Raw genomic sequence first — 17,849 nt, forward strand, 5'->3', positions numbered from 1 at the left:
TCCCAGTCGGCCAGACCACCCCACCCCACAGCTTCAAGAGGGGATTGGATAAACATCTGGAGCAGAGGTCCATGAGTGGCTTATAGCCACAGGGTATAGTTGGAACTCTCTGCCTGGGGCAGTGATGCTCTATATTCTTGGTGCTTGGGGGGGCAATAATGGGAAGGCTTCTAGTGTCCTGGCCCCACTGATGGAATCATAGGATCATAGAGGTGGAAGAGACCTCCAGGGTCATCTAGTCCAACCCCCTGCACAATGCAGGAAGCTCAGAAATACCTCCCCCTAAATTCACAGGGTCCTCATTGCTGTCAGATGGCCATCTAGCCTCTGTTGAAAAACCTCCAGGGAAGGAGAGCCCACCATCTCCCAAGGGAGAAGCCTGTTCCACTGAGGAATCGCTTTCACCGTCAGGAAGTTCTTCCTAATGTAGAGCCGGAAACTCTTTGGATTTAATTTCAACCCATTGGTTCTGGTCCTACTGATGGACATTCTGATGGCACCTGGGGTTTTTTTGCCACTGTGTGACCCACAGTGTTGGACTGGATGGGCCATTGGCCTGATCCAACATGGCTTCTCTTATGTTCATATGTCTGGGGCAGTGATGTTCTGTCTTCTTGGTGGTTGGGGGGGCACAGTGGAAGGGCTTCTAGTGTCCTGGCCCCACTGATGGACCTCTTGATGGCACCTGGGTTATTTGGCCCGTGTGACCCAGGGTGTTGGACTGGATGGGCCATTGGCTTGATCCAACATGGCTTCTTTTATGTTCTTATGTCTGGGGCAGTGATGTTCTGTCTTCTTGGTGCTGGGGGGTGCACAGTGGGAGGGCTTCTAGTGTCCTGGCCCAGCTGGTGGACCTCCTGATGGCACCTGGGTTATTTGGCCCCTGTGTGACCCAGGGTGTTGGACTGGATGGGCCATTAGCCTGATCCAACATGGCTTCTCTTATGTTCTTATGTTCACCCATGTCACTTGTGGTTTCCTGGAACAGCTACAGCATATCTTCCCAAGAAGTTACTGTTTAACCTGTGAATGGAAAAACTGAAGCCATTTCCTGAAACCCTGGGCCTGCACTTTGACCTATTGCAACTCAGACAGCCTTGGGATTAGGAGTCCACATCCATCCTTGTCCAATGCCCCTCCTTTCTTGTAGAAGTTGCCAGGATGTTCTTGCCAAATTGTGCTCTCTTCGGAGACAGAACAAAGTCCTGGGCGTCTTGCCAAGATGCTGAGAGCAGCCGCTGGGCACGAGTGAGGAGCTAAGTATAGGAACAGAAAAACTGGCGTGCTAGATCAGATCAAGGTCTGGAATTTTGTAGAGATGCCAGCCTCCAGGTGGGATCTGGGGAATCCCCCACAATAACAGCTCATCGCCAAGTGACAGAGATGAAGAAGAAGAGATTGAAGAAGATATTGGATTTATATCCCGCCCTATACTCTGAATCTCAGAGTCTCAGAGCGGTCACAATTTCCTTTACCTTCCCCTTCCCCCCACAACAGACACCCTGTGAAGTGGGTGGGGCTGAGAGAGCTCTCACAGCAGCTGCCCTTTCAAGGACAACTCCTACGAGAGCTATGGCTGACCCAAGGCCATTCCAGCAGCTGCGAGAGGAGGAGTGGGGAATCAAACCCTATGAGGTGGGTGGGGCTGAGAGGACTCTCCCAGCAGCTGCCCATTCAAGGACAACCTCTGCCAGAGCTATGGCTGACCCAAGACCATTCCAGCAGCTGCGAGTGGAGGAGTGGGGAATCAAACCCTGTGAGGTGGGTGGGGTTGAGAGGGCTCTCACAGCAGCTGCCCTTTCAAGGACAACCTCTGCCAGAGCTATGGCTGAACCAAGGCCATTCCAGCAATTGCAAGTGGAGGAGTGGGGAATCAAACCCTGTGAGGTGGGTGGGGCTGAGAGGACTCTCACAGCAGCTGCCCTTTCAAGGACAACCTCTGCCAGAGCTATGGCTGAACCAAGGCCATTCCAGCAACTGCGAGTGGAGGAGTGGGGGAATCAAACCCGGTTCTCCCAGATAAGAGTCCAAGCAGTTAACCGAACACCAAACTGGCTGTCAGAGAGATCCCTCCCCCTGGAGGAAATAGATGCTTGGCAGGGTGGACTGTCTGGCATTGTATCCCACTGAGGTCCCCGCTGTCCCCTGACTTCACCCCCAAATCTCCAGCCAGTAGCCAGAGGAGACCTGCCAGCCCTTATTCTGGGCCCAACGCTTGCCAGCCAAGATTTGCAAACCTAGACCGGTGGCTGAGTTCTGACGACTTGGAGAGGGGGCAGGAATTATCTTGCTTTAACAGAGAGCCACTTTTGCATAGTGGTTAAAGCTGCGGACTCTAATCCAGTTCGCTTCCCCACTCCTCCTCCATGTAGGGTTGCGATCCCCAGGTGGGTAAGAAGCACTGAGGCATCTGCGCCAAACCAGCCTCAATTACAGAAAACTTTGAAATGTCATAGACAACAAGTTTCACTTACGAGAAAATACAATGCAACGTGCCAATATGAACCTCGCCCGAATACAAAGTCCGTCTATTTGTAATTGATAGTTTGTCTTTTAAAACTGGAAATCCGGGATGCGGTGTGGTGAGCTGCAAGAACACAGCCCAGCGCTCCAAGTCGTCTTTTTTCATCGCAGCCGGTGTAAAAGTTGAAAGCAGCGAGGCACAAGATCAAGCCTTCGTATAACCCTTCATATAGAAGGACAAAGTCAAAGTTTATTACAAACAGTCATAAGACCAGCACACAAAATAATATAAGATGATACAGTATAAGAACATGGCAATAGACAGTTACAGCCATAATTCCTAAAATTCCGAACCGAACTAATCCTTCACTAATAACACAACTTACAGTACGATCTACATAAGAACATAAGAGAAGCCATGTTGGATCAGGCCAATGGCCCATCCAGTCCAACACTCTGTGTCACACAGTGGCAAAAAATTTTATACATACACACACACTGTGGCTAATAGCCACTGATGGACCTCTGCTCCATATTTTTATCTAAACCCCTCTTGAAGGTGGCTATGCTTGTGGCCGCCACCACCTCCTGCGGCAGTAAATTCCACATGTTAATCACCCTTTGGGTGAAGAAGTACTTCCTTTTATCCGTTTTAACCTGGCTGCTCAGCAATTTCATCGAATGCCCACGAGTTCTTGTATTGTGAGAAAGGGAGAAAAGGACTTCTTTCACTACTTTCTCCATCCCATGCATTATCTTGTAAACCTCTATCATGTCACCCCGCAGTCGACGTTTCTCCAAGCTAAAGAGCCCCAAGCGTTTCAGCCTTTCTTCATAGGGAAAGTGTTCCAGCCCTTTAATCATTCTAGTTGCCCTTCTCTGGACTTTCTCCAATGCTATAATATCCTTTTTGAGGTGCGGCGACCAGAACTGCACACAGTACTCCAAATGGGACCGCACCATCGATTGATACAGGGGCATTATGATACTGGCTGATTTGTTTTCAATTCCCTTCCTAATAATTCCCAGCATGGCGTTGGCCTTTTTTATTGGAAACGCACACTGTCTTGACATTTTCAGTGAGTTATCTACCACGACCCCAAGATCTCTCTCTCTAGGTCAGTCTCTGCCAGTTCACACCCCATCAACTTATATCATCATATGAATATATCATCATATGAAGCTGCCTTCTACTGAATCAGACCCTCGGTCCATCAAAGTCAGTATTGTCTACTCAGACTGGCAGCGGCTCTCCAGGGTCTCAAGCTGAGGTTTTTCACACCTTTTTGCCTGGACCCTTTTGAGTTGGACTCAAAAGTCCGACTCTTTGCTACCCCATGGATCAAGTCACGCCAGGCCCTCCTGTCTTCTACCATCCTCCGAAGTCTGCTCAAATCTGTGCTAGTTACATCAGTAACGTTGTCCAGCCGTCTCGCCTTTTGCTGTCCCCTTCTTCTTTTGCCTTCTGTCTTTCCCAGCATCAGGGAGTTCTCCAGGGAGTGCTCCTTTCTCATTGGGTGGCCAAAGGATTTGAGCTTCAGCTTCAGCATCTGACCATAATCCCCTCATTGGTGGATCTGTATAATATGGCATGTAAAAGGAAGATACAAATGATCCTAAGGGACCATACACATCTGGGCCATTTGCTTTTTGAGATCTTACCGTCAGGTAGACGATATAGAGTGTTGAAGGCTAGGACAAACAGATTTAAGGACAGTTTCTATCCAAGTGCTGTGGTTAGGTTAAATGCAGGGTTATGAAGGATTATCTGTTTTAGATGTATTTAATGGTTTAAATGGTTTTAATGGTTTTATGAATGTTTAATGGTTTTATGAATGTTTATTTAATGGTTTAAATGGTTTTAATGGTTTTATGAATGTTTATCCGTTTTAGATGTATTTAAATGGTTTTAATGGTTTTAATGGTTTAATGGTTTCAGATGTATTTAAATGGTTTATGAATATGTGTGTTTGATGTGTTGGTATGTTTGTGGAAGAGCACCTCATTTCGTTGCTCTCTTTTTGTTGAGAACAATGACAATAAATTCATCTATCTATAATACAGTCCAAGAAAAGTTCTGAAATGCTTTCAGGTAGGAAGGAGTTCTGAAATTCTTTCAAGTGGGATCCCACTTGAAAGAATTTCAGAACTTTTCATGGACTATGATGAACTTTATTTACCGACGGAAGGAATTGTTGAAGACGACTAATCCCTCTATTGGAAACAGTGATTTGTAATGACTCGCAATTATAGTTTCTTTGGAGGGAAGATATGATGACATTGTATTTTGTTGTTCAGTCGCACAGTCGAGTCCGACTCTTTGCGACCCCGTGGACAAATTCATACCAGGCCCTCCTGTCTTCCACCATCCTCCGAAGTCCCCAGAGAACACTGCCTTCAGGGACACAAAACCCGTTGTCCATCCCCGGACCAAGCTCTACACGGGTTAGGGCCTTCTCAGTGGTGGCACCAGCAATATGGAATGCCCTCCCGGAGGCAGTTTCTATTGGAAACTGTGATTTGTAACGAATCGCGATTGTAATTTCTTTGGAGGGAAGGTATGATAACGTTGTATACACTGGTTAAAATTATATAAGGATCGAAGCATATGTATTATCTTCTTTTCAGCGGTACGGTTTGTAGCGGTAATTTTTTGCTTGTAAAAAAACTGACCCTGACAGCCTGAATGGAATTGTGGGGTTCCAATAAGAAAGAACCAAAAGCATCCACCGGAGCTGCGGAACTTCCAGTCTTAATTCTGAGCTCCGCCATCCGTTTCTAAAATGTGCAGTGGGACGACTTCCAAGACTGCACCGCTCGTAATTGCTGCAGTTCTCCGCCACCTGGGGATTAGTTTTGCTGGAAGGAGCAGGGCTGACTTCCGAGTCAAAATGCCGAACATCTGCTTGGCATGCAGAAGGTCCCAGGCTCGATCCCTGGCAGCTCCAGTTGCAAGGACCAGGCAGGAGGTGATGGGGAAGACCTCAGCCTGAGACCCCGGAGAGCCGCTGCCAGTCTGAGTAGACAATATTGACTTTGATGGACCTTTGAGGGTCTGATTCAGTAGAAGGCAGCTTCGTATGTTCAAAATTCCTGGAGATTTGGGGGCGGAGCTTGGGGAAGGCGGGATTTAGGAGGGGGACTCAGCAGGCTCCAGGAGAACTCATCTATGTGGTGTGGTGATCTTCTGTAATTTGGGGAGATCTCCAGGCCCTACCAGGAGGTCAAAGAATTGAAGAGGTCAGCAGCCCGACAATCCCATATATTTGGGGAAGGGGCGGATGGGGTGGGACCCAAAAACAGCTCTGAGCCTGATTTTGCTTTTCTTCTTGCAGGTGAATGGAAAACACACGCTGGGGGAGAACATCGCTGACATGGGGGGGCTGAAGCTGGCTTACTACGTACGTATCGCCTGCTGACTGGTGGAGTGAGTCCCAAACCCCACCAATGAGATCTGAGAGCCAGTTTGGTGTAGTGCAGGGGTGGCCAACGGTAGCTCTCCAGATGTTTTTTGCCTACAACTCCCATCAGCCACAGCCATTGGCCATGCTGGCTAGGGCTGATGGGAGTTGTAGGCAAAAAACATCTGGAGAGCTACCGTTGGCCACCCCTGGAGTAGTGGTGAAGTGTGTGGACTCTTATCTGGGAGAACCGGGTTTGATTCCCCACTCCTCCACTTGCACCTGCTGTCATGGCCTTGGGTCAGTCATAGCTCTCTTATCTGGGAGAACCAGGTTTGATTCCCCACTCCTCCACTTGCAGCTGCTGGAATGGCCTTGGGTCAGCCATAGCTCTCTTATCTGGGAGAACCAGGTTTGATTCCCCACTCCTCCACTTGCAGCTGCTGGGATGGCCTTGGGTCAGCCATAGCTCTCTTATCTGGGAGAACCAGGTTTGATTCCCCACTCCTCCACTTGCACCTGCTGTCATGGCCTTGGGTCAGCCGTAGCTCTCGCAGAGTTGTCCTTGAAAGGGCAGCTGCTGGGAGAGCCCTCTCAGCCTCACCCACCTCACAGGGTGCCTGTTGTGGGGGAGGAAGATATCAGAGATTGTAAGCCGCTCTGAGTCTCTGATTCAGAGACAAGGGCGGGGTATAAATCTGGAGTCTTCTTCTTGACAAGCCCTCCCCCCTGCAAACCAATCAAATCTGGTTGTACTCATCCTGGGGGGGACCAGTAAAGTTGCCAGGCCCCCTGCTATGGTAGTCCTTAGTTGCCTGGCGAGAAAAAGAAAGAGAATTGGTTTTTATACCTTGCTTTTCTCTGTCCCGGGGGTGGCCAAAATGTGGCTCAGGAGCCACATGTGGCTCTTTCACACATATGGTGTAGCTCTTGAAGCCCCCACCGCCTCATCAGCCAGCTTGGAAGGCATTTATCTCTTTAAATCCTTTCTCCAAGCCAAGCCAGCCAGTGGATTGCAGAATGCATTTAAAGTTAAAGTTGCTTTCTTTCCACCTCTCCCCTGTCTATTTTCCTTCCTTCCTTCCTTCCTTAAAAAATCATTAACTGTGTTTGTCTGTGTCCTTTATAATGTTTAAATCTCGGCTAAAAAGAAAAAAAAGAAAAGGCAAAGGTAGTCCCCTGTGCAAGCACCAGTCGTTTCTGACTCTGGGGTGATGTTGCTTTCACGTTTTCACAGCAGACTTTTTACGGGGTGGTTTGCCATTGCCTTCCCCAGTCCTCTACGCTTTCCCCCCAGCAAGCTGGGGACTCCTTTGACCGACCTCGGAAGGATGGAAGGCTGAGTCGACCTGGAGCCAGCGACCTGAACCCAGCTTCCGCCGGGATCGAACTCAGGTCGCCAGCAGAGCTTAGGACTGCAGCTTTACCACTCTGTGCCACGGGGCTCTACCTAATGTTAAATAAGTACACACAAGGCCCAACCCAGCCCAATGAGGTCTCATTTCGGACAGATTCGGCTGTTACACCAACTGAGACTCCTGCCCTTTGGGAACCAGCCTCCATAGGGTATAATGGGGTGCCCAGGAGCTATCCACCCCCCGCCCCCCAATTTCTGATAGCTCCAAACCACGGGGTCCCCTGCCCCCACCTGGGGCTTGGGCAAACCGGAAACTGCAGTGTACTGATTAGCAAACACTAGAAATAAACCACGGCGTTTTCATTTTGCAAATAAATGCTTAAGCAGTTTCGTTCATAATGATGCAATGATATTATTATCATCGCAAACCCAAATTCATTAAACGCCCATAAGAAAATCAAAAAGTTATCTCACACCGCTCTTGTAAGGTAGTACTTTCAAAATCAGAATGTTATTTCACGTCACTCTTGCAAGGTAGTACTTCACAGCCCGCCGTCTCAGTTCTCTTTTGCTTGAAAGACGTCGACAGCACCACGCTTGTATAGGATTCCTGCTATGGGTAGCAGACCGAAGTCTGACAGGTGGGGCGGCGACACAGGTCCTGGGTTCAGTTCTGAGTTTCGTTTCACCTTCCGCTGGCCGCTTTCTTTTAGCTTTGGAACCCGCGCTGAAGGCAATTGCTCACACATCACAATACAATGTTACTTTGCGGCCTGCACGAATGGTAAAGCTAAAAGAAAGCGGCCAGTGGAAGGTGAACGAAGCACAGAACTGAACCTAGAACCTGTGTCGCCGATGCACTTGTCAGACTTCGGTCTGCTCCCCATAGGAGGAATCCTATACAAGCGTGGTGCTGTCGACGTCTTTCAAGCAAAGGAGAACTGAGACAGTGGGCTGTAAAGCCTTTAAAGCCCTATATGGCCTAGGACCTGCCTACCTGAAGGACCGGCTCTCCCCACATGTTCCCCAGAGAGTACTGAGATCGGGAACCCAAAATCTTCTCGTTATCCCTGGGCCAAAAGAAGCCCGCCTAAAATCTACTAGGGACAGGGCCTTCTCTGTTATGGCCCCTACATGGTGGAACCAGCTGCCGGAGGAGGTGAGGGCCCTGCGGGACCTTACTCAGTTCCGCAGGGCCTGTAAGACAACCCTCTTCCGGTTAGCTTACACCTAACTGACATAGGAAATTAAATGTAGCTCTATCAGATTCTTGCTATGCATATTGCCGCAATGTTTAATGTTTTAAATGTTTAAATATCTTAAATACCTAACTTAAAATTTTATGTTTGATTTACCTGTTGAAAGCCGCCCTGAGCCACCTTGGTGGGAAGGGCGGGATATAAATAAGAAAGAAAGAAAGAAAGAAAGAAAGAAAGAAAGAAAGAAAGAAAGAAAGAAAGAAAGAAAGAAAGAAAGAAAGAAAGAAAGAAAGAAAGAAAGAAAGAACTACCTTGCAAGAGTGGTGTGAAATAACTGTTTTGATTTTTCTATGGACATTTAATGAAGTTTGGTTTGTGATCATAATAATACAATTGCATCATTACGAAAGAAATTGCTCAAGCATTTATTTGCAACATAAAAACGCCGCGGTTTATTTCTAGCGTTTGCTAATCAGTACACTGCAGTTTCCGGGTTTGCCCACCTGGGGATTGGCAGCCCTGAACTCACCTGCACTGCCGTGAGCCTTTTGGCGTTGAATGCCATTTTGAAATCTTACTGGAGACTTTCTGTCCCATTAGTCCATTGGGGATTCTATGTGCAGTCTTCGGACGCACCGGAAAAGAATCTTGTGGGTTTTGCAGCTTTTTGCAACTTATTGATGCATCTGTAATACCTTGATATGTTTTTCTGAGCTTTTGCCTTTGGTTGAGATCTGTGGTTGGAGCCGCCTATGCTGGAAGAGGATTCAACAATATATACTATACAACTCAATCGTTATAGTGACAAATTGCTATGTAATAAAGTGCATATTCAAACAAAATACAAAACATAATTCATGAAATTTCTTCCACAAGGAGCACCTCAAAAAGGATATTATAGCATTGGAAAAAGTGCAGAAAAGGGCAACGAGAATGATTAAAGGGCTGGAACACTTTCCCTATGAAGAAAGGTTGAAACGCTTGGGACTCTTTAGCTTGGAGTAACGTCGACTGCGGGGTGACATGATAGAGGTTTACAAGATAATGCATGGGATGGAGAAAGTAGAGAAAGGAGTACTTTTCTCTCTTTCTCACAATAAAAGAACTCATGGCCATTCAATGAAATTGCTGAGCAGTCAGGTTAAAACGGATAAAAGGAAGTACTTCTTCACCCAAAGGGTGATTAACATGTGGAATTCACTGCCACAGGAGGTGGTGGCGGCCACAAGCATAGCCAGCTTTAAGAGGGGATTGGATAAAAATATGGAGCAGAGGTCCATCAGTGACTATTAGCCACAGTATGTGTGTATATATGTGTGTGCGTGTATATGTGTATATATGTATGTATGTATATGTGTGTTGACGTGGACTATTGCACCCTTCTTAAATCTTCGTTCGCGAAGCCAAGCCGAGATGTGTGTGTGTATGTTTGTGTATATATATGTATACACACACACACACATATTGGCCTCTGTGTGACACAGAGTGTTGGACTGGAGGGGCCAATGGCCTGATCCAACATGGCTTCTCTTATGTTCTTATGTGACACAGAGTGTTGGACTGGAGGGGCCATTGGCCTGATCCAACATGGCTTCCCTTATGTGCAGGCTGTCGACTTTAAAAAGTCCTGCTTCGATTGTCACTCTTCCAGCAAAGGGGGCTCCATAAATTTTCAAAAAAGACGTCCCCGTTCAACACCACTCACTGTTGACCTTTCCAGTGCGTTGCTTACTGCTAAATGTTTTCTAAGATTGCGTGGGAATGTAACTTCTCCAGGAAGATTCTAAATTGGCATAATGCTCTAAGGCAGCTCAAGGCCTTTATGGAGCACCCTTTGCTGAAAGAGTGACCATCGAAGCAGGACATTTAAAAGTCGGCAGCCTGCACATCGGGACTCCTTGCGGAAGAAATTTCATGAATTATGTTTTGTATTTTGTATATGCGCTTGAGAACATAAGAACATAAGAGAAGCCATGTTGGATCAGGCCAACGGCCCATCAAGTCCAACACTCTGTGTCACACAGTGGCAAAAAAATTTATATACACACATACACTGTGGCTAATAGCCACTGATGGACCTCTGCTCCATATTTTTATCTAAACCCTTCTTGAAGGTGGCTATACTTGTGGCCACCACCACCTCCTGTGGCAGTGAATTCCACATGTTAATCACCCTTTGGGTGAAGAAGTACTTCCTTTTATCCGTTTTAACCTGTCTGCTCAGCAATTTCATCGAATGCCCACGAGTTCTTGTATTGTGAGAAAGGGAGAAAAGTACTTCTTTCTCTACTTTCTCCATTCCATGCATTATCTTGTAAACCTCTATCATGTCACCCCGCAGTCGACGTTTCTCCAAGCTAAAGAGTCCCAAGCGTTTCAACCTTTCTTCATAGGGAAAGTGCTCCAGCCCTTTAATCATTCTAGTTGCCCTTCTCTGGACTTTCTCCAATGCTATAAAGACAGGTTGCTTACCTGTAACTGTAGATCTTCGAGTGGTCATCTGTGCAGTCACACTTGTGGGATACTGCGCCTGCGCGGGTCCCCGATCGGTATCTGTAAGAAGCCCGGGAATTTTCCGCGGTCGGCGCCACTGGGCATGCGCGGGCGTCCCATTGCGCACGCCCAACGGCGCCACCGCGGTAATCCCGCCAGTTCCTTCATGACCGCTGAAAAAAGCCCCCCATAAGAGGGAGACCGTCAGCAGTGGGGAAGGAGGGCGGGTAGTGTGACTGCACAGATGACCACTCGAAGATCTACAGTTACAGGTAAGCAACCTGTCTATCTTCTTCGTGGTCTCTGTGCATCACACTTGTGGGAGATTAGCAAGCAAGGCATACCTGGAGGTGGGAAGACGGTCAACCGGAGACGACAGATTGCAGCACCGCAGTCCCCAACCGAGTCCTCTGCTGAGCATGCACGTCCAGCGCGTAGTGCTTCATGAAGGCATGCGGGGAGGACCAGGTAGCAGCTTTGCAGACGTCCGCCAAGGATACGCCTTTCAGGAACGCCACCGATGTCGCCATTGCTCTGGTGGAGTGTCCGCGAACAGGTCCCGGCAGCGGCCTCTTTGCTAGGAGGTAACAGGTCTTGATGGTCTCCGTCAGCCACTTCGAGAATCGCTGTGAAGAGATCCTAGACCCTAGCTTGGGCGAAGTATATGAGACGAACAGCTGTTGGTCCCTGCGAAAGGCTTTAGAGCGCTTTAGGTAAAAAAGTAAGGCACGCCTGACGTCTAGGGAGTGCAGCCTCCGCTCCTCGTCCGAGGAGGGGTTAGGGAAGAAGGTGGGTAGGCAAACCTCAAGATTGAGGTGGAATTGGGAGGGTACCTTGGGGAGGAAGTTGATATCTGGGGCCAGGGAGACACCAGATTCTGTAAAAACTAGGTAGGGGTAGTCACAGCGCATCGCCGTGAGTTCCCCCACTCGACGAGCAGAGGTGATGGCCACGAGGAAGGCAGTCTTCCAGGACAGGAGCTGCAGAGAGCACGTGGCCATAGGTTCAAAGGGACGCCTGGTTAGCATGTCTAGGACCAGAGTCAAATCCCACAGCTGAGTGGGAGGTCTAGATGGTGGATGTAGTCTAAACAGTCCCCTCATAAACTTTTTGGACTGAGGGTGGGCGAAGACAGAGTATCCGCCCACAGGGTCGTGAAAAGCAGATATAGCTGCCAAGTAGACCTTGATGGACGAGAAGACTAGGCCTGCGTTGACTAGAGACAATAGGAAGTCGAAGATTGCCGGCAGGCCTGCCCTCTGTGGTGTGCCTGGCCGGTCGGCCATAAAGTTGGAGAATTTCTTCCACTTTCTGTCGTAGGAAGCCCTGGTAGAGGGTTTTCTGCTATTTAGTAGGACTTCCTGGACCCTGCTGGAGAAGTCTAGGGGTCTATGAGCCACGCTGTCAGTTTCAGGTGTGGCACATTGTGGTGCAGCACTAGCCCCCCTTGAGATGACAGGAGGTCTGGGTCCGCTGGGAAGTGGTAGAAGTTCCTCCCTGACATGCGTAGTAGGGAGGAGAACCAGTTCTGACGTGGCCACCAGGGGGCCACCAGGATGCAGCGTGGCCTGTCCCTGGCTATCTTGTTGAGTACCCTCGTCAAAAGGGGGAGGGGCGGAAAGAGATAGAGGAAGCGGCCCTCCCAGGAGATGAGAAGGCCGTCCCCCAGGGATGCCGGGTCGGCACCCCCTCTGGAGCAGAACCTGGGACACTTCTTGTTGTGTGCTGTGGCGAAGGCGTCCAGCTGTGGGTAACCCCACAGCTGGAAGACTGGCTGCAGGAAGCGCCACTGGAGTTCTCACTCGTGCGGTGAGGCCCCCCCTCTGCTCAGGGAGTCCGCCTGTATGTTGAGGACCCCTGGGAGGTGCGCGGCCTTGACAAAGATGTCCTGCTGGATGCATTCCGCCCATAAGTCCATTGCCAGTGCGCAAAGGCGACGGGACACTGTTCCACCCTGTCTGTTGATGTATGCCAGGGCGGTGGTGTTGTCTGTGAGCAGAGCCACCGTCTTCCCTGTCAGCTTCGGGCGGAATGAACGCAGAGCAAAGTGGATTGCTAACAGTTCCAGGTAGTTTATGTGTTGCAGGGCCAGCTTGGGTGGCCACTGGCCTCCCACGCACAGTCCTTCCATGTGAGCGCCCCATCCCCACTGGGAAGCGTCCGTGGTGATGGTCACTGTGGGGGCCGGAAGGTGGAAGGGCGCTCCTTGGCAGATGTTGTCCTTTGACCCCCACCAGTGAAGCGAGTGGAGCGCCATGGGGGGAATAGTGAACCTCTTTCGAGGTGAGTCCTTGGTTGGGCGGAACTGACGTAGGAACCATAGCTGCATGTTCCTCATCCTCAGTTTCGCGAAGAGAAGCACGCTTGTCGTCGCTGCCATCAGGCCCAGCATCCGCTGGATCTGTTTGACTCTGCCCCATCCCTGCCTCTGGAGCAATTGTACGGAGTTGGTAATGTCTTTTGCCCTTTGGGCGGGTAAGAACGCTCGGTGCAGGTTTGTATCCAGCACTGCTCCTATAAACTGCACTGACCTCGATGGGGTGAGTTTCGATTTTTCTAGGTTGACCTGTAGGCCCAGGGCATCCAGAAGGCGTAGCGTGGACGTGATGTGAGCAGATAGGCTTTCCCTTGAACTGGCTACCAGGAGCCAGTCGTCTATGTATGGGAAGACCATCACCCCTTGTAGCCTGAGGTGGGCAGCCACTACGCTCATCATTTTTGTAAACACCCTGGGTGCTGTGGAAAGTCCGAATGGTAGGGCCGTGAACTGGAAGTGCTGTGGGCCTACCGCAAACCTTAGAAACCTTCTGAACTCTGGGTGGATGCTGATGTGGAAATAGGCATCCTTGAGATCTAGGGTGGCCATCCAATCCCCTTGGTTGATGAGGGGCAGGATGGATTGCAGTGTGGACATCCGGAACTTGCGGTATAGGATGAACTTGTTCAGATTCCGAAGGTCCATGATGGGTCTCAGTCCCCCATCCCTCTTGGGAACCAGGAAGTAACGGGAGTAGAAACCCCCGGGACTGTCCTCTGGAGGTACTTCCTCTATGGCTTGTTTCTGTAGGAGGGTGGCCACCTCTGCCAGCAGCGGTGGGGAGGGGGGGGTGGTAACCACCACGGACTGGTTTGGAATCTGAGCAAAGTCTAATTTGTAGCCCTCTTTGATGATGGAGAGAGCCCACCTGTCTGAGGAGACCTGCTCCCAGGCAGGGAGGAAGGGGCGGAGGCGGATGGTGCAGCGGGCGGGGGCGACGATGCGTGGGACAGAAAAGTCAAAGTCCCTGCTTGGAGGGGCGGGCACCCTTAGGTTTGCCTGAATGCTGGGTGGTGTAGCGCCCCCTGTTGGTGTTATTGCCCGAATAGGCCTGCTTGTCGGGCTGCAAAGGGCGCGGGCGCCACTGCTGGTCTGTGGACGGCTTGTGGGAGGGTTTCCTAGTCCAGGATCTACTCCACTGTCTAGCCCTGGGCTGCCTGGAGGGTGCCTGCACTCCCAGGCTCTTGGAGATCTTAAGGTTCTTATCTAGTTCCTGCAGGGCGTTATCTGTAGTGGAACTAAAGAGCCCGTCCCCCTCAAACGGCAGGTCCTCGATGAGTGCCCTGGTGTCCTGTTGCAGGGCGGTGGACCTCAGCCAGGAGTGCCTGCGGATGGCGATGGCGGACATGATGTGTGAGGCAGAGACGTCCACTAGGTGCTTTGCAGTCGTCAATTGCTGCTTGGCCACCTTCAGGCCCTCCTGCTGCAGTTTCTTGGCAGCCGCTTTCATGTCCTCAGGCAGGGCGGATAGGAGCGGGGACAACTGTTCCCACATGGCGTATTGATATCTCGCCATGCAGGCTGTGTAGTTGGAGGCCTTGGCACCCAAGGATGCTGCAGAATAGATCTTCCTGCCCATGGAGTCTAGTTTCTTCCCCTCCTTGTCAGGGGGGGCAGAATGCACCTTGCGCGACCTTGAGGAAGACGAGACGATGGCTGAGTTGGGCGTTGGATGAGTGAATAAAAACTCAGCCCCCGCCTCTTGGATCTTGTATATGTGATCCAACTTCCTCGAGGACACCGGTGCCGATGATGGCTTCTTCCATGGGTCCTTGAGTGCCTGCAACATGACCCTGGTCATCGGTAGGGCTATGGCTGTGGATGCGTCGCGCTGGACGATATCGAAGACGCTATCGTCCACCACTGGCTTGGGTTGCGAGATGGGTAAAGCGATGGTCGATGCCATCCTCTTGATCATCTCCGCATAGGAGCTCAGGTCCTCGGAGGGTGAAACCGGGAGGTCCTCCGCAGTATTTGGGTCAGGCGAGGGTTCCCAGGTCCTCCCCTCGTCGCTCTCCGAACCCGATGGCTCGGACTCTTCACGGTCCGAGTGTGTCGACAGAGGTGGTGTTGGCTCCCTCTGCTGGTGCTGGATTGGTGTCAGCGGTCGGGTCGGGGGATCTGTCGCGGCGGCGCGTCGGTCCGGCGGGATCGAGAGTGATGCCGATGGTTGCCTGGGTCGGTGCGATGTCCTAGAGAACGAGGACGTATCGGACCGATGCTCCCATTCCTGGTGTTCCGGTGGCTGGTACCAGTGGTAAGGCGGACAGCAGGGGTACGAAGGCTGCCATCTGTGCTGTTCCCAGGGGGGCATAGATGGGAAGCGGCACGGGTCGGCCGATGGGTCCCTTCGTCTCACGCGCTCGACCGACGGGTCCCTCCGTCTCGGTCGCTTGGGCGCTGCAGGCGTCGCCTCGTCAGCCGATGGTAGGGGCTCGACGTCCGATGCCGAGTCGATGCTCCTCCGACGGGAGGCCACCGAAGGGGATCGACGGGTTAGGTCGATCTCCGCTTCTGGTGCTGGAATCTGCTGCCTCTGAGCGCTCGGGTCGAGGATCGGCGAAGTGTGCTGCCGATGAGCGCTAGCCCTCAGAGTTGAGGGACTGCGCGGCCGATGGACGCTAGCCCTCTGAGTTGTAGGGCTGTGCGACCTATGCGCGCCGACCGCTGGAGTCGAGGGGCTGCGGAGCGGAGAGGGAGGAACCCTTCTGCGCGGCTCGGTGGCGGTCGATGCCGCCGTGTCCGGTGGCGGAGGAGAGGGGCGAGGTCGCTTTTTCTTTTCTTTACTCTTCTCCTTCTTGGAGGACTCGCGGCCCGCTTCCTCGCTTCGCTTCTTCGACGGCCTCTCGGTCGATAGCTCGAGGGACCGTTTCGCTGACTGCTGTTCTCTCGGCGCTCCCGTGTCGACTACGGGGGCATCGACCGATGGACCCGTCGACAGTTGGGCGTTTGCCATTTTCGGTACCGAAGCCGAAAGTGCCGAGGCGGTTAGGGCTGCCGAGAGTCTTGCCGCCCTGTTCTTCCTTGTCTGTTTGGAGAAGTGCTGGCAGTGTGGGCAGGTCTCCACGCGGTGCGCCTCTCCCAAACAAAGAAGACACAGGGAATGGCCGTCGGGAGGGGCGATCTTCTTCCCGCAGGCCTGGCACCTCTTGAAGAAACCCCAGCGACTGTCCATAGACAGTGGTCGCTAAGAGGGTCCCTCTCAGAGTCCTCTGAGAGGAGAAAATTTCAGGGAGCAGGGGGAGGGGGGGGGGGAGTCCCGGAGGACAAACCCCGCAACACGCACCCTGAGAAAAAACAACTTTTTTATTATTTTTTTTTTTAACTAACTAGCTAACTACTAAGAACTAACTACTATTCTAAGAAAAACAATAAACAGGCTAACATATATACAGAGGCTAAGGGGAAAAAAGGGTGAAAAACCCCGAAGCTCACCGACCGGGAACACGATGAAAACGCAGCTTCTTCGCGCAGCGGTCAGAAAGGAAACTGGCGGGATTACCGCGGTGGCGCCGTTGGGCGTGCGCAATGGGACGCCCGCGCATGCCCAGTGGCGCCGACCGCGGAAAATTCCCGGGCTTCTTACAGATACCGATCGGGGACCCGCGCAGGCGCAGTATCCCACAAGTGTGATGCACAGAGACCACGAAGAAGATTATCCTTTTTGAGGTGCGGCGACCAGAACTGCACACAGTACTCCAAATGAGACCGCACCATCGATTTATACAGGGGCATTATGATACTGGCTGATTTGTTTTCAATTCCCTTCCTAATAATTCCCAGCATGGCGTTGGCCTTTTTTATTGCAAACGCACACTGTCTTGACATTTTCAGTGAGTTATCTACCATGACCCCAAGATCTCTCTCTTGGTCAGTCTCTGCCAGTTCACACCCCATCAACTTGTATTTGTAGCTGGGATTCTTGGCCCCAATGTGCATTACTTTGCACTTGGCCACATTGAACCGCATCTGCCACGTTGACGTCCACTCACCCAGCCTCAACAGATCCCTTTGGAGTTCCTCACAATCCTCTCTGGTTCTCACCACCCTGAACAATTTAGTGTCATCCGCAAACTTGGCCACTTCACTGCTCACTCCCAACTCTAAATCATTTATGAACAAGTTAAAGAGCATGGGACCCAGTACCGAGCCCTGCGGCACCCCACTGCTTACCGTCCTCCATTGCGAAGACTGCCCATTTATACTCACTCTCTGCTTCCTATTACTCAGCCAGTTTTTGATCCACAAGAGGACCTGTCCTTTTCCCTTAGGACTGACTGACTGGATCTTCTTGCAGTCCAAGAAGACTCTCAAGAGTCTTCTCCAGTGAGGGCTCCCTTCTCATTTGGTGGCCAAAGTATTGGAGCTTCAGCTTCAGCATCTGACCTTCCAGTGAACAGTCTGGGTTGATTTCCCTTAGGACTGACTGATTGGATCTTCCCTTGGACTGCAAGAAGATCCAATCAGTCAGTCCTAAGGGAAATCAACCCAGACTGTTCACTGGAAGGTCAGATGCTGAAGCTGAAGCTCCAATACTTTGGCCACCAAATGAGAAGGGAGCCCTCACTGGAGAAGACTCTTGAGAGTCTTCTTGGACTGCAAGAAGATCCAGTCAGTCA

General features: G+C 51.0%; 1 protein-coding gene across 1 annotated transcript in view; it reads left to right on the forward strand.

Moving 5' to 3' along the window:
• ECEL1 (endothelin converting enzyme like 1) overlaps positions 1-17,849 on the forward strand; it is a 182,287-nt gene that overhangs the window by 93,283 nt on the left and 71,155 nt on the right. Inside the window, exon 14 of the mRNA XM_060242824.1 lies at positions 5,799-5,864. Coding sequence (XP_060098807.1) covers positions 5,799-5,864 — 66 coding nt within the window. The remainder of the gene's footprint in view (positions 1-5,798; positions 5,865-17,849) is intronic.

Source organism: Heteronotia binoei, chromosome 6, assembly GCF_032191835.1.
Source record: "Heteronotia binoei isolate CCM8104 ecotype False Entrance Well chromosome 6, APGP_CSIRO_Hbin_v1, whole genome shotgun sequence".
Classification (NCBI taxonomy): domain Eukaryota; kingdom Metazoa; phylum Chordata; class Lepidosauria; order Squamata; family Gekkonidae; genus Heteronotia; species Heteronotia binoei.